The 27,782-nt window shown below is 30.3% G+C and overlaps 2 protein-coding genes across 2 annotated transcripts; one reads left to right on the top strand and one right to left on the bottom strand.

The window, feature by feature from the left end:
• Window positions 1-431: 431 nt before the first annotated feature.
• Window positions 432-23,854, top strand: LOTGIDRAFT_164375 (hypothetical protein; the record flags this gene model as incomplete). The annotated part of the gene is made up of 6 exons (XM_009060903.1): window positions 432-597; window positions 11,104-11,256; window positions 17,671-17,714; window positions 18,174-18,308; window positions 19,921-20,152; window positions 21,603-23,854. The coding sequence occupies 6 exons, from the start codon at window positions 432-434 to the stop codon at window positions 23,852-23,854; spliced, it is 2,982 nt and encodes a 993-aa protein (XP_009059151.1).
• A 3,545-nt stretch (window positions 23,855-27,399) lies between these two features.
• Window positions 27,400-27,636, bottom strand: LOTGIDRAFT_123750 (hypothetical protein; the record flags this gene model as incomplete). Its single annotated transcript, XM_009060902.1, has 1 exon — window positions 27,400-27,636. A coding segment is annotated over one exon (237 nt), but the record flags the coding sequence as incomplete, so codon positions are not given.
• Window positions 27,637-27,782: the final 146 nt, after the last annotated feature.

Here is a 27,782-nt window from a genome sequence, read left to right as displayed (position 1 = left end):
GGCTATATTCTTTTAAATTATGACGTGAATGGCTTGCATTCCTTCGTTTGTGTTGACTTGAATAGAGACATGTCCCATTGGCATTCAAGCACGACGACTATCTCGTTTTACCTGTAGAACGAACAGCTCATTGTTCGCCACCATTATAGCACACGGTAGGTAGAGCGGGCTAACGGTACACTATCGTTAACTTATACCTGTTACACACCGGTCAACATTTATCTTCAGAACTGCTAGATATGAGGATATAATTAGTGTGTTGGAGTGATATATTATCAAACACTATCAAAATAATCAATGGATATATGTTGTTGTAATATTGGAATTTTGTGAGATAATTTCAATGAATGTTTAAGTGTTATAGAGTAGGGCAATATAGCCAATAGATTTTAATTAAAGTTAACTGGATACAAAATCTCAAAACTTTTACAATGGAAATGTTTGTTTATGTTTTAAGTTTCTGCCTGTTATTTGGGATGTGTTCTGCTGCTGAATGCGATGTTGCGGTTGTTGTTGTTGCCAGTATTTTTGGAACTTTAGCTGTTGTTTTATTAGTAATAGGAATAATAGGATTTTTACTATGGAAGAAACGGAAAGGTGAGTGAATACTATATCTTACCTGACTAACAGTTCATCATCAATGATGAATACCTTCATTAAAAAACGCTGCCGTGTGTTAACTTAACAATAAATTGAGTTAATGTATAATTCAGTATGATGAGTATATTTTACTAGTTATAGTTGTTAACTGTATTTGATCACTAGGAAATGAATATTGCCCTCTTTAAGAGAGTCATCATAGTTAATATTAACAGTACTAATATTAACAGTACTGGAGCATCTATTAATATGTGTTCATTTGGGTGACTGATTTTTAAATTGAACATAACAATTTTGAAAACATCCAACTATTTAGAGTATTGGTGATTTTTAGTTTCTTGAGCTTAGTTAAGAGCTAGACTGGCCTTGATGAAATGTTCTTTGAACATAATTTAGAATAATTTGTAAACAACACTTCTGGCCAAATGTCTTAGCTTTATTTTTGACTGTAGATAGTTGGCAACAGAACAGAATTATTCTGATTAAGATGTATCCATTGTGCGTACTCCGATGGAGGACAAAAGAGGCAAAAAATTATGAGAGTGGGAGAAATAATGAAGGGTAGGCATCTTTAACCATGATATATTCCCAGTCTCACTCCTATAAAGGATAGGTTTACACAGAAAATAATGATAATACCACAACACTTGAGAGAATAATGAAGAACTCCTCAGAGATATATTGTGTATTCTCTTTATTAGATGACAAATATTTCTCCACTTATTTAGGCCATGTCTTATCAATAGAAGATATTTTTACTGCCTGGCATGTTTAGAATAATACCCTAGATTATGTCAACATATTTGACCGATTTTTATGTCTATTGATTGCTTTTCAAAAAGTTGCTTGACAAGTGATACACCTTGCTCTTATTTACATTGAAGATAATCTTATAGAGTTTGATTGAGTCACATTACTATAGTATTGTATAGAATAATAATGGACCTACTGTATACTTATGGGGGCTAGTTTGACATAATAAAGTCATTATCCAATATGAAGTTCCCACATAAATGAAAATTGTTGGAGTAGGTTGGATTTGTGGGGGAAATTCTCTTTCATTTTTTTGTTAATATACCATTAAAATGCCCCATTGTGGCAAGTAAATAGGGACAAAATGCTAAAATTTGTTTGACAGATTTTTAAAACTGTAATATGATATCATTGATTAGTTCACCACAAAAGATTCCACATTAGTAGGCCATTTTCTTCAATGTCTATCAAAATAGACTAATACAAAATATTGAGATACAGTTTTACTGTCTGAGAATGTTCCATTTCAGTTTTGTAAAATAAAGTTATTTGCAAAAATTTGTGTGTCAAAAGAAATTTACACAATTGAATGTGGGTGTGGCTGATATTCTGCATATTATATGATGTCAATCTCAATAGGAAAAATAGTCTACTGCTTGGCCTTTGATTGAGTCATATTCATCAATCATCTAATGTCAGATAGAAATATTTACCAGATGTTAATGTTTGTTTTTTCATAAATTCTTGTCTTAATATATAAATTCATCATTTGTTTTAAGTGCAAAATTTTATAAAACAATCTCATTTGGAAATTGTTTTTATCAGCAATGAGAAATTGCAATTGTTTTGGACAATAGTTCTAGATGTACAATAGCTTATTACATTAAAATAATATAAGCACCATACTAATATACATGAAAAAGAACATAACTGTTAATAATACTTAAGTCAAAATTGATCAAAGATTTTTTTTGGAACAGGGCACTTTCTCGCTGAAACATCTGACACATTCGATTTTTGATTAACGAATGAAACTCAAATAATGGTTTAATTTTACTTTAAAATGGGATAATGAACATAAAAGCGAGAAAACAATTTTCCAATAAATTTGTCTATTGACATGATAGAGACTGAAAAGTGAGTTTCAGGTTTGTTTAAACATGAAGTTGTCATATTTAGTAAATAAACAGACATGTGAAAAGGTGTAATCAGTGGAATGTTGTAATTATCACACAAAACATCACCAGCTAGACTATCTTTCTCTAGCCCCTGAGTTCCCGTTAAGAATTTCTCACATTATTATGTCTTTCTATTTATGAAAACTGTACAAAAAATTTGCAAACAGTGATATTTTTTCTTATTTTAAAGAAGACCTTTCTAAAAAATGTCTCAAGAATTGTTTTCCCACTAGAATTAAAGATGAAATGTATAAAGAAGACGACGTTGTGAATGCGATCAATGTCATGTCAATATTTGTTAAATAAATTAACATTAAAAGATTGATTGAAACTAGAATAATATGTTGGAGTCTCAAGAGATTATGGATAAAGTAAATATCCTTTTAGAACTGTCACTTATCCAAATACAGCATTGATGGGATCACATACATATACATTGGAGAACTGTTTCAGATGTACATAAGTGACTTGCAGTAATCATTTTCCAGTAGTACTCATCTTGAATAAGGGGGAGAAGGGTGAATTTTTAAGTTTAAGAAGCACATAGATGTCATTTAGAATGATCTGAGACCTAACATCTTATGCAATAAATTTGAATTGTTATTTTTACTTGCAAATTAAATATAGGCCTTCTTTATCCAAGTGATTCCCCAGGGATTTTTGCAAATATGAAGGTCATTTCCAGCATTCATAGACAAGAGATCTTCTGATGAAATATGGTGCCCCCTTGTCTGCACCACTTAAATGACTAAAAATCTACTTTACATTGTTAAAGATGTGAAAGCACAGTTTATATTTTAGTTACATATGTGTTGGTCTAGACTTATTTGGTACAACAGGAAGTGGAAAAAATGTGCAGTAAAATACAATATGTTCATATTGGGTCAACAGTAAATTTGTGAGTTTGACATTCAAAATAGCCATATTGGAAGTTACATTTTTGGCACATAGTGTAGACATCTAAGTTTACACACAAATTTACCTCCAATCGTTTATTGACTTTTGATTGGTTTATTTTCTTTCACAACTGTTTGGTATCTGTTTTATTTGTGTGTTTGTTTTGTTACACGCTTAGTGAGTTAGACTATTTATTTTGAACAAGTTGATGGTGTACTTGGGACAAATCAGACGTTATCAACTTGAATCTGATTTGTCAGATCAGTTGTGATGTCTATTCATGTCCTAGACTGTGTAATATAGAGAAGCTGGGTAATTAGACTAAATATTTGATTAAGTACAGGCAGTCTGTACTTCCTTTTCATATCAATTTGACACATTTTAATCCTTGTCATTAAATCTGCCTTGAAATTCCATGAAGCTTCAATTTTCATCAATTTCTCTCCAAACATTATGTTCAATACAAGTAATAGTCTACATCGTTGAGCATCAGTTTACATTTGAAAATTAATTTGGAGTACTCAAGTATTGCTGTAATAGATTTTTGTATGTAAAAATCAAAAAGATTGACCTGTCAGAAAATATGAAAGCTATTGAACATTAAAATAGGCAACTTAGTGACATTTAAGATAGGAATACTGAAAATTATCAACACATAGGACTGCATTGGGTTTTGAAGATTTATCTCACATAAATTAATGATCAAGGCCATAAACTTTCAATCTGATAGAATGTTGACAATAACATGTAATAAAATATTAGTATTGTTGTTATAGAATATTATATTGTTTATTATATTGAGATCAAAAATGGCTGCAGGAGATGATAACAGCAGATGTAATCTCAGATCAAAGACAGTTTTATCTTAAATCAATATTATATCATTAATAGATTTACAGATACATATCATCCCTTATTTTTATTCTGTTATCAGCAGCAGTACATCATTCTGTATTTTTATTCTGATATCATATCAGCAGTACATCAAACTGTATTTATATTCGGGTATCATAGCAGCAGTACATCATACTGTATTTTATTCTGGTATCATAACAGCAGTACATCATACTGTATTTTTATTCTGGTATCACAGCAGCAGTACATCACAATGTATTTTTATTCTGTTATCATAGCAGCAGTACATCAAACTGTATTTATATTCTGGTATCATAGCAGCAGTACATCACAATGTATTTTTATTCTGTTATCATAGCAGCAGTACATCATACTGTATTTTTATTCTGGTATCATAGCAGCAGTACATCGTTCTGTATTTTTATTCTGTTATCATAGCAGCAGTACATCATAATGTATTTTTATTCTGGTATCATAGCAGCAGTACATCATACTGTATTTTTATTCTGTTATCATAGCAGCAGTACATCACAATGTATTTTTATTCTGGTATCACAGCAGCAGTACATCACAATGTATTTTTATTCTGTTATCATAGCAGCAGTACATCACAATGTATTTTTATTCTGGTATCATAGCAGCAGTACATCATAATGTATTTTTATTCTGATATCATAGCAGCAGTACATCGTTCTGTATTTTTATTCTGATATCATAGCAGCAGTACATCATAATGTATTTTTATTCTGGTATCATAGCAGCAGTACATCAAACTGTATTTATATTCTGGTATCATAGCAGCAGTACATCATACTGTATTTTCATTCTGGTATCATAGCAGCAGTACACCATACTGTATTTTCATTCTGGTATCATAGCAGCAGTACATCATAATGTATTTTTATTCTGGTATCATAGCAGCAGTACATCATAATGTATTTTTATTCTGGTATCATAGCAGCAGTACATCAAACTGTATTTATATTCTGGTATCATAGCAGCAGTACATCATACTGTATTTTCATTCTGGTATCATAGCAGCAGTACATCATACTGTATTTTCATTCTGGTATCATAGCAGCAGTACATCACAATGTATTTTTATTCTGGTATCATAGCAGCAGTACATCATACTGTATTTTTATTCTGGTATCATAGCAGCAGTACATCGTTCTGTATTTTTATTCTGGTATCATAGCAGCAGTACATCAAACTGTATTTATATTCTGGTATCATAGCAGCAGTACATCAAACTGTATTTATATTTTGGTATCATAACAGCAGTACATCATACTGTATTTTTATTCTGGTATCATAGCAGCAGTACATCGTTCTGTATTTTTATTCTGGTATCATAGCAGCAGTACATCAAACTGTATTTATATTCTGGTATCATAGCAGCAGTACATCATACTGTATTTTCATTCTGGTATCATAGCAGCAGTACATAATTCTGTATTTTTATTCTGGTATTTTTATTCTGGTGTCATAGCAGCAGTACATCATTCTGTATTTTTATTCTGATATCATAGCAGCAGTACATCATACTGTATTTTCATTCTGGTATCATAGCAGCAGTACATAATTCTGTATTTTTATTCTGATATCATAGCAGCAGTACATCATACTGTGTTTTTATTCTGGTATCATAGCAGCAGTACATTCTTACAGCAACATTTGATCATGATTATTTCTGTTCTGTTATTTCTCAGCCATGATGAATGCTTCGAAAATTAAAGAAGAAAGAAATAGGCTGTAAATAAATGTCTTGTAGTATGAAATGTTACTCTCGGAATGTTTCATTTACTGATAGCTCCTGTCAACCTCCAGGACGACTTGGCTGTCATTACAAATTTGGGCGTATTATGATGGCCATTGCTATCTTTGAAAAGGCTAATGATATTAATCACAAGATGTGATATAATGAGATAGATATACATATAAATATCATATTACTTATCATTTATCAACTTGACATACCTGATGTCAGTTATACATGTCCAAGTTGACATATCATTATTACTTCACAATTATTACATGTTAAGTACCTACATTTGACCCTGATTAAGAGTGCACAGTGTTGTAAAACTGGTGTTTCAACTTGGGGGTGTCTGTAAATGTTTGAATGATTTGTTGTGCAGCCAACATCCAGTAAAAATTAGCATCCAGTTATCATGTAATTGATTTGTTATGCCTAATTGTAAACAGGGTATCCAGTACATACAATCATTTTACTGTCCTGCTGTGCAATAAGTATCATGGTATTCTTTATTTTCTGTATCAAATTCTGAAATTCTTGCAACAATGGATGAAGAATAGCCGTACTTAAGTTCTACAATAGGAAACGATTTTGATGGATTGCAAATATTTTGTATGCATTTAAGTGTAATTCAGAGCATAGAATGAGCATTATCTGACATTTGTTGCTATTTAATAGCAGTGTTTATTCCTCTCAATTAAAAAACAACTTGTGTCAGGTGTACCATGTCTCGTAAAAGTTATAAATAGATAATAGCTGCTTATTGCATCACCTTATGCACTTATTTACAAGCTCACAGAATTTATGTGTTTACCAGTTTCTGTTGTCATGATATGTCATTGAAAAATCTTTCAGATCTTTGCAATGGAAACCCCAGTTTATACTATAGCTCGGTGTGAATTTCGGAAGCCAACTTGGAGATCTGAGGTTCAACCCTCAAGACTTTCAATTCAAATTTTCTTTAGTCAGTTATGCAAATTCTAAACTGTGTGTTTTTGCTTATGGAAAGCTATAATTCCTTGATATGTGGTAATCATTGCAGTAAACTATTGCTGATGACCTGCTAAATTTGATCGTTCATTATCAGGTTGCCTGTTTTTCTTCTTTTTTTTTTTTAGCTTGATCCAAAACACATTTGGTGTTGATATAGAATAAGGAAGTTAACTCTCTGCTTGGCTTTATCTCTCTTGAAAGCTTCAGAACATTAGGAAGCTAAACTAGATTTCATACCATTTAGCAAAATTAAAAAGACCTTCAATATAAGAAAGAAAGAATTGTGTGAAGTGTTATAAGGGTAAAGGAAGTTAAATATTTTTATCTGAATAAATCTTCTTACTTTCATCTCAGTCCCCATTCAAGATATCACATAGTCCAAACAATACCTTTCATATTTCAAATGTCATTAAGTTGGCCTTTGAAATAGAAAATTAGAATTGTGTATAGCTTTTCACACAAATTCTTCTTATGACATTTAAGTTTTTGTTTAAGAAAATTATTGTGTCTTAAATTGGAAGGAAGTCAAAATATTTGTATGGTTTAAGATTTGGTGTTATGTACATTGTTGAAAAGATCTTCTTGAAGCGGTCATATTACCTTCTATTTATTACTATTCATACAATAACAATTATAAATATTTTATGTCTTTCCTTAACTGTTGAATCATGTTTGAAATAAATAGTATTAAAGTACTGGTACGCATTGTGTTGCATTTATTGTAATTAAGGGTGGACCAAGAAAATCTCAAGAATTTGTTTAGGTGAGCAAATGTGATAAAGCACTCAAATTAGAGTCAGAATAACCTGATACTCATGGCCAATATTGTGTATTTATTAAGCATATATTACAGCTTGGGTATATGTACATGAAAAATACCGATACTCATACGGTTATGAACATAACTTGATACCACATTACATTGTTACCTGATTTCAGCTTAATTGTCACTGATAGAGCATCCACAATTTAATATGAAAAATTCAAATGATTTGCAATTACACATTCCAAGGTGCAGGATTATACCAAAACGATATTCAACAATAATCAATCAACATGTCTGTTCTGTTGTCTTCACAGATAATTTGTTTGCATTGTTTGCATGTTAAGACTGGATTATCCTAGCTATATCAATATTTACAGATTATCAACCAATCTGCCACGTTAATAGAGGATAATATGTGTGTAGGATTAGGAAAGTGTTGGGCTAGATTAAAAGATTAACGTTAGTTGGCTGATGCAATTTTTTATTGGCTGTCTTATTTTTACTTAAGTCATAATGTCAATCCTAGAAAAACCTGACAGCTGAATGAATGGATAATTTGTATTTCTTGTAATATATAATTATCCTTCAGCAACATTTAGGAGTAGAGATCACATTAAATAACATAACACAATATTATGGTATACTACTCCTGGGTTTTATTTTACACAATTTTTCAACAATTTACACTGTTACAATTCAATATATTGACATATGTTGTGCATCACTATTTATTTCTATCAAAAAATTAGTTAAAAAATCTGCTAAAGAATATCTGAAGAATCCACTTTTTTGAATAGCTTATTTTGAAATAATTTAACCTGAAGACTATTTTCAATGACCCTGTCAAATCAACATGACATGAAAAGTGTCTTTTTTTGTAGTCTGAGATATTCACGAATTCAATAATTCGCAAAGTTGGAAATAGGTGCAAATATTTAGTATTATAAATGGCTTTTAAGAGATTTGGTCATGGCCTTGGGCCCAATTTTTCACCCTTATTATTATTATGGCCTTGTTTTTCAGATTTGATTAATTGTTGTTATACGCTGTAGGTATTAAAAGTAAAAGAGCAAAGTCTCTTTCTAAGATATAAAAACTTCTCAAAGTAAAAAGAATGGAAAATAGATGGAGATGATACACAGAAAAATTACATCATGGTTTAGACAGGTTTATACTCAGACATCAAAATCAAATAAAATAGTTTGATGTCTGATCCTAGTGAATAAATTATAAACAGTGTAGTCTGAAACTGTCTGATTCTCAACCAGCTTCTAATAGATATTTGTCAGTCAATCAAGAGAGTCACAGAGACTAGACCATATTATTTTTTAATATGTGACTGAGTGAATTAGACACTTGCTTAATAACCTGAAGGTCCAGGTATCAAGCAGGTGGAAATGACCTATTCTCAGGGATGTAAGGTTGAAAATGGAAAAGATTCTAGGAAAATAGTGTAAAAAGTGTCAATAGAGCATGGAAAATATTTCTGACTCTAGTCAGACTGACAATCTTTAAAGATAGAAATGTCAGCCAGTTTCGGACTGGGAACAGTGTTATTTAATTACAGATTAGCTTTGTTATGTAATATATTCAACAACACATTAGTCTTAATGTGGTGACTTTATATATATTTAATATGGATTATTCACTAATTATATACATTGTGTTTTCTAGATTAGGAATATTTGTCCACATGTGGCAAAAATTGAAAATTTTAATATCCTAATTAACCACAATATTTATTGAAATTTTGGGTGAAACATTCATCTGGGATATTACTTTTGAGTTGTGAAGCAATTTTTCAAAAAATCTATTTCCATTAGTTACTCTAGTAGATGTTAACATTGATATTAATTTTTAATCCTGAGAGCTGGTAGAAACAAATTTAATATTGGATGTTAGAGTATGAATCAACATTCATTGATAAATTTACTGTCAACAATAGGCTTCTACCTGCCTGAGGATACAAAATAAATATTTTATCTTTTGCCATATTATCAATTTATCACTCAATTTCTGCCCATTTTTTTCTATCACCAACAATCTAACAAGGTGTGATTTTATCTGTACTGTTTATTATAATTGGCAATGGACAAAGTTGATGAATAGACAAACAGATATTCTATTAGGACAGTCAACTTGCAAATTAAAGGCATTGTAAAGAGGTTATGAACAATGATGTCTAGCTCTCAATCCTTTTCCTTTCTTACTTTATCTAGTAGGTATATCAAGAGCACTTTAACCGTGTATTGTATACAGATCATAGTTGCATGTTGAATATATAATCTAAGTCTGAATTAAAAGAATGAGTGTTAGAAACCACCATGCTAAAACTGAACATTTTCTGTTTGAACTGCTATATTTTTTGCATTACTAAGTGAGCCACAGACGTCATGAACATGCATACAATAGACGATCCATGTTACCTACATTATATTCAATACTATTGTTGGAGCAATAAGCTCAAATCAATAGATAATTTATAATGGTAAAATCAATGATCTGTAAATATAGGTGTGTTGATATGTTGACGTTTTTTATTGCAGTTCAGTTTTATAATATTAAGTAATGTTTTATATATGTTATATACTTATAGGCCTACTGTTAATGTACAAATTTCATTGAAATATATCTATAACATGTATATATAAATTATATGTAGGCTATAGAAATGTTATATTATTCTTTATCTTCAATGTATTGCATGTAATAAATGTGTTGCGTATTTAAAGGGACATATTCGCCATTTTGGGGAGATGATTTGAGTCTTGAAAATTTGTACATAGTCGACAGAAGTTCTAGAAATGTACATAATTCTTTCTCAAACTAGGAATTTATTTTCCTATTTCTATAGATGTCTTTTCTATAAATGGCAGTGTGATTTGTGAACACTATAGGGAAATTGAAATCAAAGCTATATGATCATAACATTAGCTGATGTAGAAATCAAGCTGGTAATTGTTTAAAGTGGAATGCTATAGATTTAATGGACATTTCTTGTTAGGCTTCTGTTATAAATTGTATATTAAATTGACAAAAGATGTTGATATGTGCAGTATGTTTTTCAAAATAAGTTGAAGGATATTATGTTGATTGAAAGGATTTGAGGAATTTATTTGGTATATATGACCTAGTTTACAAATATTTACAGAATACTGTTAAAACATTTATCATATACCTTGAATATTGAAATAAAGATAAAAAAGTATATAATTAAACAAGAAAGAAACTTGCTATATCACAGATTATTAAACCATTATTTAGATCAAAATATAAAGGTTAAGTTATTTTTTTTATTTCAGGATTACTTTCTGTCAAATCAAACTCTACACCAAACACGAAAAATAAAAAAGGTGATGCAGGACTATTAAATGAGAGTGGTGTTTCTCCAACTAGAGAGGGTCATGTAAATCCAGCATTCAACAATGAAAGTGGCATCATCTCTATGGAAGAAGGTAAATTTAATGCCACAGAATTTTAAAGGGGGGCTCACAGGAAATTCCTCTCAATGTACAAAGATAAGACATTTTAAGTAGTGAATCCAAAAGTCGGGTTAGCCCCAACCAACATACATCACCAACCACTGTTCAAAGGCTACTAATTATATTGTATGTTTGCAGGAGTTTGTTTTCCTGATGTTTGGATTTTGTCATATTTTCAATGATTTCTTGACTTCAACTACAATCTAATTCAATTCAATCAATATGATTTGTTTCATATATTCACTGTGGGAGACTTACCGCTTATGATTTGATGAAATTTGTTTGACTGTTAAAAGTTGTCAAATGTTAAAAGTTGTCAAAATTCATGCTGGTAGAAAATGGCTAATAATACACTTCAGTGAACTACTAATACTACAAAAACCACAAACAAAACGATCAAAACTCATTTTTATCAGATTGAATGGATTATACGTTCAAACAGCATGCCATTTAGCTTAAAGTAGATAAATGATTCATTTTGTATATATTTAAAATAATGAATTCAACAACATACTTGAAACATTGGATATCTGATTGCATATGGAGTAAAACTTGTTATTGTGGATTAAAATGACAAGATTTCTTCTTAACAAAGTTTCTTAATGTCAAAAAAAAAAACTTTTTAAAAAGCTGACACTTTTTTAGAATGATATATTTTGACATTTTAATACAGGAATGTCTTCTTTATGAGGACTGACTGAATAATAAAATTATGATGAAGTTATCTGTGATAATATTGACTTGTTTATATATTGAATATAGACATTAACCCTATCATATAGCCCTGATTAAACTACCTAATATTACTATCAGAGAAATAGAAACTTGTCACATTCTTTTATTGACACTTTCAAGTAGGATTAATAGAAATATGATAAAATTTACTCTGACTCAACCAAGATAAATTTAAAATCAAATCAGTACAAATCAAAAATGAATACTAAGTTATGAATACATTATCATAAAGGAAAAGTTTTCAAAATGAATGTTACAAAATGTGTAAACCTGCTAATACACTAGGTACAGTGTTCAGTAGAAATAGAATATAGAAGAAATTATTACATATGATAGAGGACTAGACACGATTTGTTTTTTCTATGTTCTACTGTATCATTGATCCTGTATCATACACAGCACCCAATACTATCCATTGTCTATTTATTACTAGACCAGAAATTGTTTTATCTCTTTACCTATCCATGTCAAGATTCTACTTAGCCACTTATTTTTAATTTCAAAATTGGGTATATGTAATAATCAATTACTTTTTCAACAGATTGGCACAAATTTTCATATTGTCAAATCAATTTATTATGTCTGAATGGTATCAAGGACAAAAACCTACGCAGGTTGACCAGTGTTTTTAAACCTAGTAAAATAAATAATAGTCACATTAAAAGTTAGTCTGGAATGTGGTATTAGTATGATAAGAATAAATTACCCTATAATTACATTGGAGACTAACTGTTAAAACTACTTCAGTTGATAGTAGATATAGCAAACTAAACTAGCCCCCATTTCTGAAAAAATCTTACAATTTTCATTCTTAGCATTAAATATATTTTTCAGTTTAAAATTCAACATTTCATTTATAAGTTTTTATCATATTTTAAAAACAGGGCTTAAGGTAAAAAATAAGAACAGTGACGTCCTTATGTTCAGGATTTGAATCCCTGAGGAAATTCAGTTCAACAATTGCATAGAAATTATGTTTTAAATATAGAAGTAAATGAATGAATCATTTTGAATAAAAATTAAATTAAAATAGATATGAATTCTTTTGAAATGAAATCACATAATTTACAAGGACTGCAAGTTGGTTCTGTGTCAAACCAGGACTCTTGATAATGATCTTTTCCTGATTATCCATACCCATTGATAGCTTTCTGGTAGTATACAAATACTCTAACCTAAAACCTTGTAAAACTTTTAGGTTTAAAATGAAATTAAATTTCTTTATTCTGTAACAGCAAGAAAATGACTGAAAATGGATGTCTTATTTTATGATCTTTTGGAAAATCAGTCAATTTACATCATCCCCTGACAAGAAATAACTTTTATTCAGACCAAATCTGTTTGCCAAAAAAATGTTTAAAGTGTAAAACTTGACAAGTATAATGATGTAAGTAAATAGTAGTAAAATGTTCTTATCAACAACTTCAACTTTCATATCACTGGAAAAAATGCAGTTGAAAAATGTCAACACCCAGTGCAGTTTTATAACATCCATTAGTGTTGAGGACAAATGGGTATATGCACTAAACAAGATTGTAACTGTACAATACAACTAGTGTGCAATGAAGTTGAAAGAGAATCTCTAGACCATGGACATTTTAATATTACATATTCTGAAAATTGAATAGAAATAGCCCTTTGTTAAAACAAATTCAAATGATAATTTATGGCAACGTTAATATGATTATCATAGGAAAGTCATTCTAAAACCATTCTTATGTATGCATTAATATGAATTTCCTCCAATGTTTTTATTGTTAGCTTTCATGCTCTTCAAGCTATAGTGCAAATTGTCAAGGTATTGAATTATTAACTTCTATTCATAGGTGTGATATCAGCTCAGAAATATTTGATAAAAATAATTCATACACACACAGTGAAACCTATCATAAAATAGTAGTACAATAAAAATGGTAATAAATGAAATATGTCAGTCCCTAAAAAATGAGAAGGAAACATAAAAATGTCAGATTTCAAAAGATAAGTATAATAATTCAAAAATGAAAAAATGTTCATAGGTCAAAGAATAATTGTATTGTTACATTTATATAAATAATACTACAAAGAAAATTGTATATAATATTAAAATGTCTCTGTCTTTCAATTTACCTAAGGGAGTCTGAGTCTCTCAAAAACCTTTTTGTCAACCTTCTTCATTATCAGGTGAAATTAACAATGATAAAACAGCATGCTTCCTTGAGATGGAACAATAAACCCAGGCCAAGTTGTGCAACAGGATGTGTACATTATAGATCCTCCAGATAATGTAGGCTAATGTCACTGTCTTGGCATAATTTCAAATCATTGTACACTGAACGGTATTGCTTCATCACTGCATTTAATTATTTCTGAGAATTTATAAGGCATTTTTTCCATATACTTCAGTGGGCAAGCAAAGTTCAAAGCCCTTTTATAATGGTAGAAAGCTTTTTGCCACATGGACAGCTGTAGGTTATTAAACCTTGATCTTTTCATTGTGTGTAATTCAAGTTAACTTTAAAACATTTCAAGAGATATTTGATGAAAATATTTACATGTATACAATTGTGAATTAAAACAGGAATGAATAGACACTTTAAAATCTGCCCTCAAGCAAAACAGTTTTTTTCTAGTTGACCTGTTTCAGGTAGAAAGTCACCAGTGACAGTGTTGTACTTATAACATAATTAATTTACATTGTAGAACAAGTATAATTTATAACTGAAGACATTCAACATAAATTATAATATCATTAGTGTCTTACTAGATTTATACTACAACATTTTTACATTTCACATTGTCTGCTTCATTTATTAATGAAATTTTTGAATCCTGTATTACAGTTCGCAAAGATTTGAATTTTACTAGTTCTTCCTGTGTAGGAATAAGATACTTGAATCCTGAAATTTGATAAAAAGAATATTTACATTTACAACTTCAATTTGATTCAATTACAATTCATACACTTGGACTAAGTATTGGCAATAGAAGAAAAAGAAAGAAACAACCATTTTTACAAAGATCACAAGGATCCTTTCTACCAGTTGGCCAAACCTCTTGGCATTGATATGTCTGGCATCTGATTATCCATACTGGACTGCAATAATTCTCTTATTCAAGGAAACCAAATTTCAGGCACCAAAATTAAAACCCTTGACCACCATTTGCTTGATGTGACCAAACAGATGACCTCATGTTAAGTTTTCAGTTTAACCACTGTACCACAGAACCCCCTAAGAAATATTCTAATAGTATTAAATCTAACCATAGAAAACTGCCAATTTACCAAGTTTGTTGGGTTTGTTAATTATTTCATATCATATTTTAATTATTTAACTCATTATTATTCATGGGTGGAGGCTAAGAGTTGGCAGATGTCATATATGTCTCCACAAAATATACATACACAAAATTTAAATTGGATAATAATCCACAAATTTACCTCTTCAAGAATATGCATCTAGTACATATCAATGAAATTTGTTACCTATGAAAATGATATGACAGTATATGGGAATATTATACCCTATAAATCAGGTTACTTATCAAATACTTGTTGATATTAAATAAGAGACTTGTTGAATTATAACTAAGACTTTATAATAATAAAAATAGCTATTTTCACATTCCTCTCTAAAATGATATGAAACCAAGCGTACAATGAAAATCTCTACTAACAATATACTTTCTTTATAATGAAAGCCTGTGTCACCTTGTATCTTATGCTAGAATGAATTTCAAATATTTTCTTATCAAAACCCCCCATTTACTTACCTAGAAGATGTATTCAAGACTATTAAATTGATTTTATAACATGATAGAAATATCAAGTCTTTATAAGCTTATAGTATTTCTATTATTAAGGGTAGTATAAATGAATTATTCTTTAAAGGTTATAATAGAAAAGTATGATTTGAAATTTGACTAATAATATTTATCAAAACCTAAATGAAATGATATTGATGAAACATTTACTGGAACTTACAGAAAATACATCTTAGATGATATAATTGTATAATGTTTTCTAATATTTGATAGAAACATCAATATTTTAATATTTTCACTATATTAGAATCTTTGTACTACAACGTTTGTAGGGCATCCTATAATATAACTGGATTCAAGTATTTGAGAAAATTTAGACAACCTGACAACAAGAGATATACCATAGCCTTATAGATATTTTGATTCCATAAAGTGTTCTCAATACCTGAAATTGAGCTCTATCAACTACTTAACAATTTGAATATCCGAATATACCAGATAGTTTAACTGAAATATTTTACTAATAATAGCAATGAAAAAACTCAAGATAACTGTATCTAAGGTTATGATTATTTAACAGTAGGGTGAGGTGAAAAACTCTCCAAGTAAATAATAAACATTCCAGAACCTCTCCTATTAACTCAAAGATGAAATTAGATCATCTCAAATCTAATACTCCACATTTCAATTTTGTTTGAAGAAATGATAAGAGTCACTTCTATTATTATGACCATGAACTTGTTAAAAAATAAATCTAAAGGTAAATAGAAAAGGATATCTAAAAGTGTAATTTTTCTGGTGTATTGAATTAGGTTTAAATAATCAACTATAAAATATGATTTGTGTCTTCATTATATACATAATACAGCTATTTACATGATACAGCTATACACATAATACAGCTATATACATGATGCAGCTATACACATGATACAGCTATATACATAGTACAGCTATATACATGATACAGCTATATACATAATACAGCTATATATATAATACAGCTATATACATAATACTGCTATATACATGATACCGCTATACACGTGATACAGCTATACACGTGATACAGCTATACACATGATACAGCTATACACATAATACAGCTATATACATAATACAGCTATACACATAATACAGCTATATACATGATACAGCTATATAAGTAATACAGCTATATACATAATACAGCTATACACATGATACAGCTATACACATGACACAGCTATATACATAATACAGCTATATACATGATACAGCTATATACATGATACGGCTATATATACATAATACAGCAATATACATAATACAGCTATATACATGATACGGCTATATACATAATACATCTATGTACATGATACAGCTATATACATGATACAGCTATATACATAATACAGCTATATATATAATACAGCTAATATACATGATACAGCTGTATATATAATACAGCTATATACATGATACAGCTATATATATAATACAGTAGAATACAGTAAAATACATAATACAGCTATATGAGGATGTTTTTCAAGGACAAATTGAATTGCAAATCATTTCTTTATTATGCTCAAATGAACATATATATGTCAACTGGCATAATTTTTAGATTTCTGAATCATTTCATTATGTGGCTTGAATATCTAACTTTTTCAATGGATATATGATATTGAAATTGATAAAACCAGTTCATCACATTCTTTGATTTTCGTATTTGTGACTATTTGTACTATTGTGAAATCATAATTTATGAAAATATTTAGAATCAGTTTCTAGATATATGTATGAAAAATCTGATGACACTGAGGGTGAAATTTTCTTAGCATTACTTTGTGTCACGCAAAGCTGCCACTTTGGGTTTGTGTTTACTTATACTACTGGAATTTAACTGTATATATTTGTGTATTACAGGTACTGGTGGGTTTAAAGATTTCACATCACCAGATCATAACAAGGTATGTTATTATAATAAATAGGAATAATGACGTTCTTGTATCAGCCTGCAAGTCTCAGCACCCATGCAGAGATGCCACAACAATTTGGTTTGAACTGCAAGATATCACAAAGCATTGGTATATACCCCAACACCAATTTATGAAATAAGATATTTTTGTAATCTGATTACTTGACTTATCTATGAGAAGAGTACATCAATGAAAACATAAGCTAGCTATTATATTTTCTGTCAAGTTATGCAAGAGTTGTTGACAATCTGTCCCCAGTTCATTTTAATAATTAAATATGCATCAACTATTTTTCTATATATTACTATTCTACTCTCCTAGAACCTTACAACTATTATTCCTAATGGAATAACATAGACCCTTTTTACAAATTCAATAATATTTTTCTTGGTATTTCTGTCCACTCCCTGATCTCTTGTTCTATTGATATAATTTGATGTTATTTTAAAGCTATTTTCTTTACAGTCACCCAGTGGTAAAGATATCAATCAGAAGACTTGGGCATCATTACCAGGCAATGATTTCTCTTCTCCATTTAATCGACAAGGTAGCTGTGGATCATTAGATGATAACTATCTAAATGTGGTAAGTATATCATAGAGTGTACAAGTTCAGTTGGGAAAGGGTTGCTTCTTTTAATTATATCTCAGCATGTCTATTCTCATATATATTTACATTTCCCTTGCCACAAATTAACACCTTGTTCAACAAATATTTTTGTTTGTGTGCCATTTTGAATGCAAATGATTATCCAAAACATCAGGTCTGCTATTTGTTGTGAAATCCTACATTAAACCAACCTATTATTTCATAGGAACTTACATGGATTTTCGGACAATGTTGCATTACTGCAGATATTCATAGATTCACAAGAATAAGTTGTTATCCTGAGTCAGTTGCTAAATGGTTTTGAAACTTTTTAGATTAGTTTCTCACAAAAGAGACAAAGGTTTCTGACCTTCAAATTTGTCACTTAAGTTTATAATGCCTTAAAGTTTATAACCAAATAACATAAGAAAACTAAATAATTTAAGTTAAATTTCTGATACTAAATGGTATAATTTTCTTTAAATTCCTTGTTTTCTTCTGCAGGATAAGCATAATAGTTTGGTACTTGTATATACTTATTTTATTCATTCCTAGTCGCTTTTAGATTAGATGTAATTTAGCCTTGTCAGCAGCCATCTTTTTCAGTTTTACATTAGCATTAGAACTATCTAGCATAATCTAAATTATTGCTTGTAAATGATTGTTTTTATGTTTGCTTTTTTATTAGAGTAATTTGTCCACAATATGATCAATACAAATACTTTCTAAATTTACTTAAAGGGGCAGTATGCACAATTTTCATTATTAAAAACATCTTAAATACCTGAAATGATTGTTATTTATATCTTCTTGACCAAACTGAATTTGTTTTAAAAGGATTGAATAAAAACAGAGAGTGCTGATAGTTGATTGAGCAGTTTGACCTAGTTTTGGTGTTTCGCTTTATAATGGCTTGATATTATTAGTTGAAACCTATCGAACATGTTACATGTTAGTTTTATAACAGCTTCCAAAAAGCATAACGAACATTAAAAGTTAACATAAACTTTTTAAAATGAATATGGCTGGATTTTTTTAGTTAAAACTTTCAGATGCATTAAATGACACATTTCTCCAGATTTTGGTGTACAGTTTTCACAAGTTTGAGCAAAAAAATATTTCGACCTACAAAAAAAGCAGAATGCCCCTTTAAATATGTATAGATGTGTTTTATTCAATACAACTATTGATAATTTGATCTAGATTTTTACTATTTTATAAATTTTCTCATTGCACACTGAAGAGTGTTTATTCTGCCCTACGTCATTTTGATTTGAAAATCAAATTATGCTGTTTTAGTTTGAAATGTCTTATTAGCTTCTGCTTCTGTTAATGAAAATACGAAATCATTTCGCAATGGAATATTAGTTGATTTGAATCCTTATTACTTATTAATTTTCCTCGCCCAACTAGAATATTGATTACATGTTGAACTGAAACACCACAGCACCGCTGTCAAAAATTTGGAATTTAGTGAGGCAGAATATCCAGTAGTATTATACAGTAGAAGATATCAAATGCACCAATTAAGGTTCTTAAGTTTATTTTTTTTACTGTGACTGTTCTTGCAACAGGCTACATTATGTTATCTGATATTTTATAATTCTAGGATCCAGAAGTAACAAGTGTCTGGTTACAAAGTCAAGATTTTATTGGTCTTGGTTTCAATATATCTGGTAATATGAGAGATGGTATATTTGTCAGTCATGTCCATAATCGTGGTCCAGCTATTGAATCAAATAAAGTTAAAATTGGCAAGTACAATTTATTAACATTTGACAATTTAGGAATCCTAAAGATAGTGGACCACAGCCATATCCGCCCTTCAAGGCATGCTGATGGTAAAAACGAAACATCCATTCTAAGTTTCATCAAAATCGGTTGAAAACTAAGAGAGTAATAGCATATTCAAGATTTTGAGGCAAGGGCAATAACTCTGCTTCTAATGGTCAAAAATAGCTCAAATTCGAACTTGATCTTCGTTTTATAAATATGTATACACATACCGAATTTCATTTGATTCTATCAAAAAATCTAGTTTTTAGAGTGTTTACAAGCAAATGTTGACAGACAAGACGGACTGTGAACGGACGGAGTGTTTACAAGCAATTGATGTTGATAGAAGCACTTACTGTATACAGGTTAAAGGGCGATAACTCCTTAAAACTGACGTAAGAGGCCTAAATCTTGAAAAAGCCTTAAATTTATTCAGAAGTAAACTAAACTTTCTCAAACCCTCCGATTTAGGTCCAATAACATCCATTTTAAGTTTCATCAAAATGGGTTGAAGACTAAGGGAGTATTAGCATATTCAAGATTTTGGGGCAAGGGCAATAACTCTGCTTCTAACGGTCGAAAATAGCACGGGCGGAGTGTTTACTACAATTGATGTTGATAGAAGCCCTTAATGTATAAAGGTTAAAGGCGATAACTCCTCAAAACTGACGTAAAAGGCCTAAATCTTGAAAAAGCCTTAAATTTAATCAGAAGTAAACTAAACTTTCTCAAGCCTTTCGATTTAGGTCCAATAACATCCATTTTAAGTTTCATCAAAATCGGTTGAAAACTAAGAGAGTAATAGCATATTCAAGATTTTGAGGCAAGGGCAATAACTCTGCTTCCAACAGTCGAAAATAGCTCAAATTCGAACTTGATCTTCGTTTTATGAATATGTATACACATACCGAATTTCATTTTATTCCATCAAAAACTCTAGGTTTTAGAGCGTTTACAAGCAAATGTTGACGGATCGACGGACGGACAGACGGACAGGGGTGCCGACAATATATGTCCACATAGAGAGATGTGGGCATATAAAAAGGTTTGTCAAGTTGAGTCACAAACTGGCATCAGCTGTTCCACAAGAGCATGTCCTTACCTGCTAGGAACATTGGCAACAGATTTAATGTGTGTTTTATTATTCCAACAACTGAAATCATTAATATTTTCTTTGAGAATCAGCCAATGATTCAATAGAAAACCATTTAGTCTGTTAGTAATATTAATCCTGTTAAGATGGACTGACAGGCAATGGTTTCAGTAATGATTAAAGAGTATAAAGACAATATGTTACAATTGGTACAGAAAAAAAACTAGAAAAATGAAAATTAGTTTTAAAATTCTAGAATTTTGATGGACAATGAACAAAAAAGCAATCAATGCCTGAAAGTCCCATGAATATGCATCTGAGGCCAACCCAAAGACAGTTCTAAATCTTATTTTAGTTGCAATCCATAAGAGTTACCAAGAATTTGGGTATTTGGTAATAAATATTCTTTTTTCTCTTTCCAGGTGATAAGATATTAAGTGTTACCATATCATTTGAGAATATTGTTTATGAAGATGCTCTGACCATTCTGAGTTATGCCTCACCCTATCCAGTAAAAGTCACACTCCAAAAGGAGAAAGTCATGGTCACAGATAGACGTAGCAGTCTTACCAACGAAGCATTAAGTCATCCTCTTTACAGAAGTCAATCCTTGGATGCCTTACAGCGTGTCGGAAAGGATTCCTTTAAACCTAAACGTACCTTTAGTGAAATGAAATCAGATTCAAGGAAGGATAGTTCTCTTAGGAAAGAATTATCTAGCAATGTATCTAACAACAGTGAAGGCTTTACCTCAACACCAATAAAAGTTACAGATAAGACCGTGGATGGTAGTAATTTTCAAGTATCAGATATTTTAGTCCATAAGGCACAAGATTCAGGACTGGTGTCAGACAACAAAGTATCTTTAGATCTTTCTGGAATTGGAATGGATAAACAAGACTTTGATATCAGTGGTGTCAAAAGTAAAGTAGATGATGTTTCAGTCGATGTGACAGGAAAAGCTAAAGATGACTTGAACAGATACAAAATTGATATGTCGGATAAACTTGATGGAGTCAGTAGAAATGCTTCTGGACAGATAACAGATAAACTGAACAATTTTGGTGTTCCTAGTGATATCTCCTCTCAAGTAACCAGTGGTGTAAACAGTCAAATCTCAAAGGTGAAAGTGAAAGGAGAACAAAAACTATCAGATGGAGTAACAGCTATAAGGACACCAGATGAAAGGAAATCCAGTAATGCCAGAGAATTTGCCAGTCTTATGGATGAGATGCTAGACATGAATCAATCATCAGATGAACCATTTGGTTCTATGGAGGTGAAAAGTATCTCTAACGGATCATTAGTTGTTGAGGATTCTTTTGATGCTTCAGTATCTACAGAGAACCAAATGAGTCCTCCTACTAAACCAACCAGAAAAAAGAAAAGGTCCAGCACTGCTAGTAATTCATCTGAGGAAATAAGTTTAAGTCAGTCTGACATTAAGATAGATTTTGATAAACACACTGACAAGCCGTCTGTGGTAGAAGATTTAATGACAATTACTAAAGTGAAAGATGTCTCTGCTGCACCTCCATCTGGTGAGATGATTGAAGAAGACTCCATTGTAGCAGAAAAGAAAAAACGAGACATAAGTATTCTGTCTGATAAAATTGAATTTGCTGCTAAAGAAAAAGAATCAAACCAGACTGAGCTACCATCACCAACATTATTACGTAAAATATTATTAGATGGTATGGACAATGTTAAAGTCCATAAAGAACCTGAGCCAGAAGGTGATCCTGTAGAAGAGGAAGTGATACAAGCTGTTAAAGTGAGCCGAGAGGATGCTGCTCCACCATTACCAAGGACTGTTAGATCAGAAGAAGATGGTAAACCAGGTAAAAGAGTTGGTATCAATAATAATCTTAATGATATTGATGATGAATTGATTGATGAAATTATTGCCATGAATTCCCGACCAATTGAACCAGCAAGCCTTCCAGGCCGAAATACCAAAGAAAATTTTGGAGGTGTTTCTTATGACATTCAGGTAGCAGATTTGGACAAAATAGAAAATAAGCTGAGATCTGAAATTGAAAAAGATGGTCCAAAATCACCCACTGGTGGTAAAGCATTTGAAATACGTGAGGATCTCAGTGGTAAATTAGTGAATGTGGACATAATGAAAAGTAATATTTCACGAACTGTGTCTGAAGCTATAATACCTCCTCATTCTAATAATCATGAGAGTGATGATGAAATAAACATTAAAATTTTACGAGCTGGGTCATTAAAGGAAGACAAACACCACATAAAGAATGATCTTGATTGGTCAGGCAAACGTTTGATAAGATCAGGAGAGTTCGCAGAAATACCTCAAGACAATTCAGTGAAAGACTTTACAGATCAGAGCAAAATCAGTGATGGTGGTGAAACAGATAATCATAAAAAAGTGATCATTCCCATTTCTGATGACTTAAAACAGGAACTTATAAAAGAAAGTTTAGATCTGACTAACATGTCAGATATCTCGAGTTCTAATTCTCCTTCCTCTACACGTAGTGCTTCACCACTCACCACAACCAACGGACCTCCAGAGTTATCCCCCCTTGCACTGAAGAAGGCTCTAGACTTTCCTTCTTCTGAAAGTTACAGTTCTTCCAGTAGAACAGGCAGCTATTCTTTTACTCTTATAAATAAATCTGGCGATGAAGAGGATGCTGAATGTTAACTGTGTTTTTTTATAGTCTCTGTTATCTAAAAGAATATTGTGAAACTGCAATGGATCTGGATATTGGAGACTATCATCCTTGCTAGGCCAGTAAAAGGCAGCAATGTATGCAAAACACATGTGCATTAAAGGGAGCTAATAATGTTATTTAAAAAAAAAATGTAAAAGAAATACGATACATTTCCATATTTTCATCAAAAATCATTTATTAGATATCTTCCAGACTTAGCCTAAGGCCCAGACAATGAACCCAGCACTCAAGATATAAAGATATTTTTGACATTTTGAATATAGGTGTAACATTTTGTAAACAGCAACATAAAAGATTTTGAGGATTCTCTGAGGAACAAATTGTATTTACAAAATATGAAAAAAAATATCACTTATATGTGAAAATGTTTGTATATAGAAATAATTGTATAGTTTAATACTTTTAAAAATATAATGAAATATTATGTTAAACTTTTAGATTGAAAGCTTTATCATATCAGTTGATTTGTATTTTTATTAAAATTCTATTAATATTATTAATTAACATATAGATTTTTGATTATACATCAAAATTGATATTTTTAAGCTCCATTTAGACGGGTATTGATTAAAATGAGGGCACAAAAACTTTTTGATGCATTCAATTCAATTTTATTAACTTATTTTATTGATTTTTATATATCATGGACTATATTGTTCAAACCACCTGAATATTTATTTTTTAATTGATCAAGAAAATTTCTGAATTTGATTTCACAATTACCTTCGTAAGACATTTCATTTCATAGATAGACCTACTAAACCCATAGTTTTTAAGATCTATTGATGTCATTATTTGGATTTGTTTTCTTTTTTGTATGTTTTGATTTGCATGAACACATACAGGCGTTGGGTTAAGGGGTATGTTCATGGGCTGTGAAATAACTTGTGGAATAATACCCAAAAAGGGGTGAGAATTTATCATGAAATACATATTGTACAGTTTAATTATAATATATAGGCCTAGAATCAAAAACAAATGTAAAAAATTGTATTATATAACAAAGTTTTATTATTATTAAAAAAGTAAGATCAAAATACTTTATTATTTAATAAATTTTGAAGGTAATAATTTATTATCATAACATGCAAAAATAAATAAAGACATTGGTTTTTGTGAAGAATTCTTCTTTATAATTTCACTCATAAAAGTCTAAATAACAATGCATATTTCATATAAAAATAACTTTGAAAACCTATTAGCTGTAAAAACATGCTGAAAATCTTTAATTTTTTGACTGTATATTTAATACTCTAAACATTCCTATAATATGCAATATCAATCAAACAGTTTTTTATGCGTAAAATTATGTCTCCTTCATTTGAAACATTCAGCCAAATAATTTTATAAATGTGCAACAATTTTTTAATACTATCATTAATTTTTATTCACATTTGGAGCACCAACAAATATAGTGCATATCTGCTTACTCTTCCAGTTGTCCAAACCAGTCTTTAAACTATAGTCAAGCAAAAATATAATTGCATCTTTGGGTCTGATTCAGAACATAAAATCAAAAGGTCTATTTCATAGAATAATAGTAATTGAACAGTATAAGCAAGACTTATTTAATATTCATTACCATTGATTTTACTTCAAAAATTAATATGGACATTCTGTGTTTATGTTTGAAATAAGATTGTAGTGCATAAACATCTTTGCTGGATTATAAATCAAAATTTAACCAACTGATCATGTTTATATTTTGAACTATTCCTGGTGTACAAATTTCTTTGCTCAACCGTATTCTAGATCTAATAGCCCATGTAACTATTAACATTGGTATCTCATTAAAGTGAGGCCATGCAGTTTCATGAAATATTAGAAAATGATCCATGAAAGAGGATAACTCTTTTGAACCAAATACAATGATGATAAATTGATAAAACTTTGAAAACCTGGGTTTGTTTACATTCACTTGTAATGTAATAATGTTAAGCATATCATATCTTTATTTTTAAATGTTTTATGTCTGTAGTGTTTTTAATATATATATAATATTATTTATGTAAATAGAATTTTTTTTTATGTCAATCAGAAATAATATTTTTATATCTTAAAACATTTATAATATTATACAGTTATAATAATAAACATCAATATTCAAAAATATTCTTGTGTTCAACTGTAGCTTGCCTGTACAAAGAACAAGTTTCCTTTGTAAAGCTGACAAACAAGGGAGATAATGCTATTATTTCTAGACAGAAGTAGGTTGGTGCTTGCCTTATTACCATCAAGTTCTAACACCATTCAACTGTGTGTTGTACGAACAGAATTTGAAGGGAAGGATCTAAGCATTATGAGCAAGAGATGATTTTTCATGAGTTGGCTGTGAAGGAGCTATTTATGAAGTGTCCCATACATGTATAATAATTATCTTTCACATCATAAATTTGACCATTCGTCTGATGTTATTGCAATGGTTTTTTCAAACCCATTCGAACAACTGTTTTCATACTGTGAAGGGGAACCCCAATTCTAAGATAGCTTTTTGCAAAAAGGTCCTCCTTTTTGACCATCAGAATGCATAATGGGAAAAAAATAACAATAAAAACTTTATTAACAACACAATAATCTCATAAATTAAAATATCACAGTTCATAAAAAAACTAGGACGGCAAGGACCGAAATTCAATAACTAGATATTGACTTTAAGCAAAAAACACATTGAATATATTATAATCTATAGAATTGTTTATCCTTACAGGAAATGCCAAGAGAAGCCAGATAATTTTTAAGCTGGAATGGCTAGTTTCCAGTTCTTTACATATTTAATATAAATAATTTTGTCCACTGTATGACACAATCCATGTCATATTGCAAATTCTGATTAATGTGGATATTGAATTAATTAATTATAAATTCTACACTGCAGGATGGAATGTTTTACTTCACAACAGAAAATATCAATATGGAAATAGAATATGTATTCCTAAATCATCATCCAAGAACCAGACTATTTTATATCCACAAAAGTAGTTTTCGATAAATTTGTTTCAATTCTGATTAATTTGGATATCTCCACATGTTTTTGATATCACATTACTATGTATACATTTAGAATAATTTTTTTTATTTATGATGGTTGAGAAATATGAGTCTAGCCCACAGTTTGAATACAAAACTTAAGCCTCACAACAAATACTAAAACAGTATTGAACATGTTTTGATAATACACATCTTGGGTATCATTTACTGGGTTTTCTTTCCGGCATATATTATCATTTATGCTACCCAATCCATCTGCTACAAGTCTTCATTAAAGGGATGGATGCAACATTTTGGGGGGTTGATTTGAGTTTTGAATATATGTAAATAGTCTTCAGAAGAACCAGAAATGTGCGAAAATCGCATAATTCCTTCAAAAATATCTCAAGAGACTAAGCTACGATTGGTGAAAGGAATGGTGCACCTATCCGTTTAAGAAACAATCAAGAGGACACAGTCATGATCTATATCACAATTTTGACTCACTTATCCTAAATACTGTTTGCCGTGATTTATTCTGGAATTCTTATGAATGATAAACTACAATTGTATCAGAAATATCTTTTCTACAGATAGGACAACCATCTCTTCTATTAAACAACATCTTGGCACATTGATTACATGTTACCATATGATTACATGGTCTTAATACACAGTCACGTGATCTATCCATACAAATAGCACAATCGTGATCCACCTCAGTTGGTACGATAGCTGAAATATAATAGATAATATCATAAATGGAATAAACATTTAGCTTCTCAAATCACAACTAATCAAATCAACATTCAACACACTTCTTTAATAACAAAGTACATAACCTTTCAATATCTGATGATGACACGTGTAATTGAAACCTTAAGTACTTTGTTATTAAAGAAGTGCATACCATAATATATTCCCTTGTTT

This window comes from Lottia gigantea (assembly GCF_000327385.1).
Source record: "Lottia gigantea unplaced genomic scaffold LOTGIsca_45, whole genome shotgun sequence".
Taxonomy (NCBI): domain Eukaryota; kingdom Metazoa; phylum Mollusca; class Gastropoda; family Lottiidae; genus Lottia; species Lottia gigantea.
The sequence above is the reverse complement of the archived record's forward strand: the minus strand, read 5'-3'. Positions and strand labels throughout refer to the sequence as shown.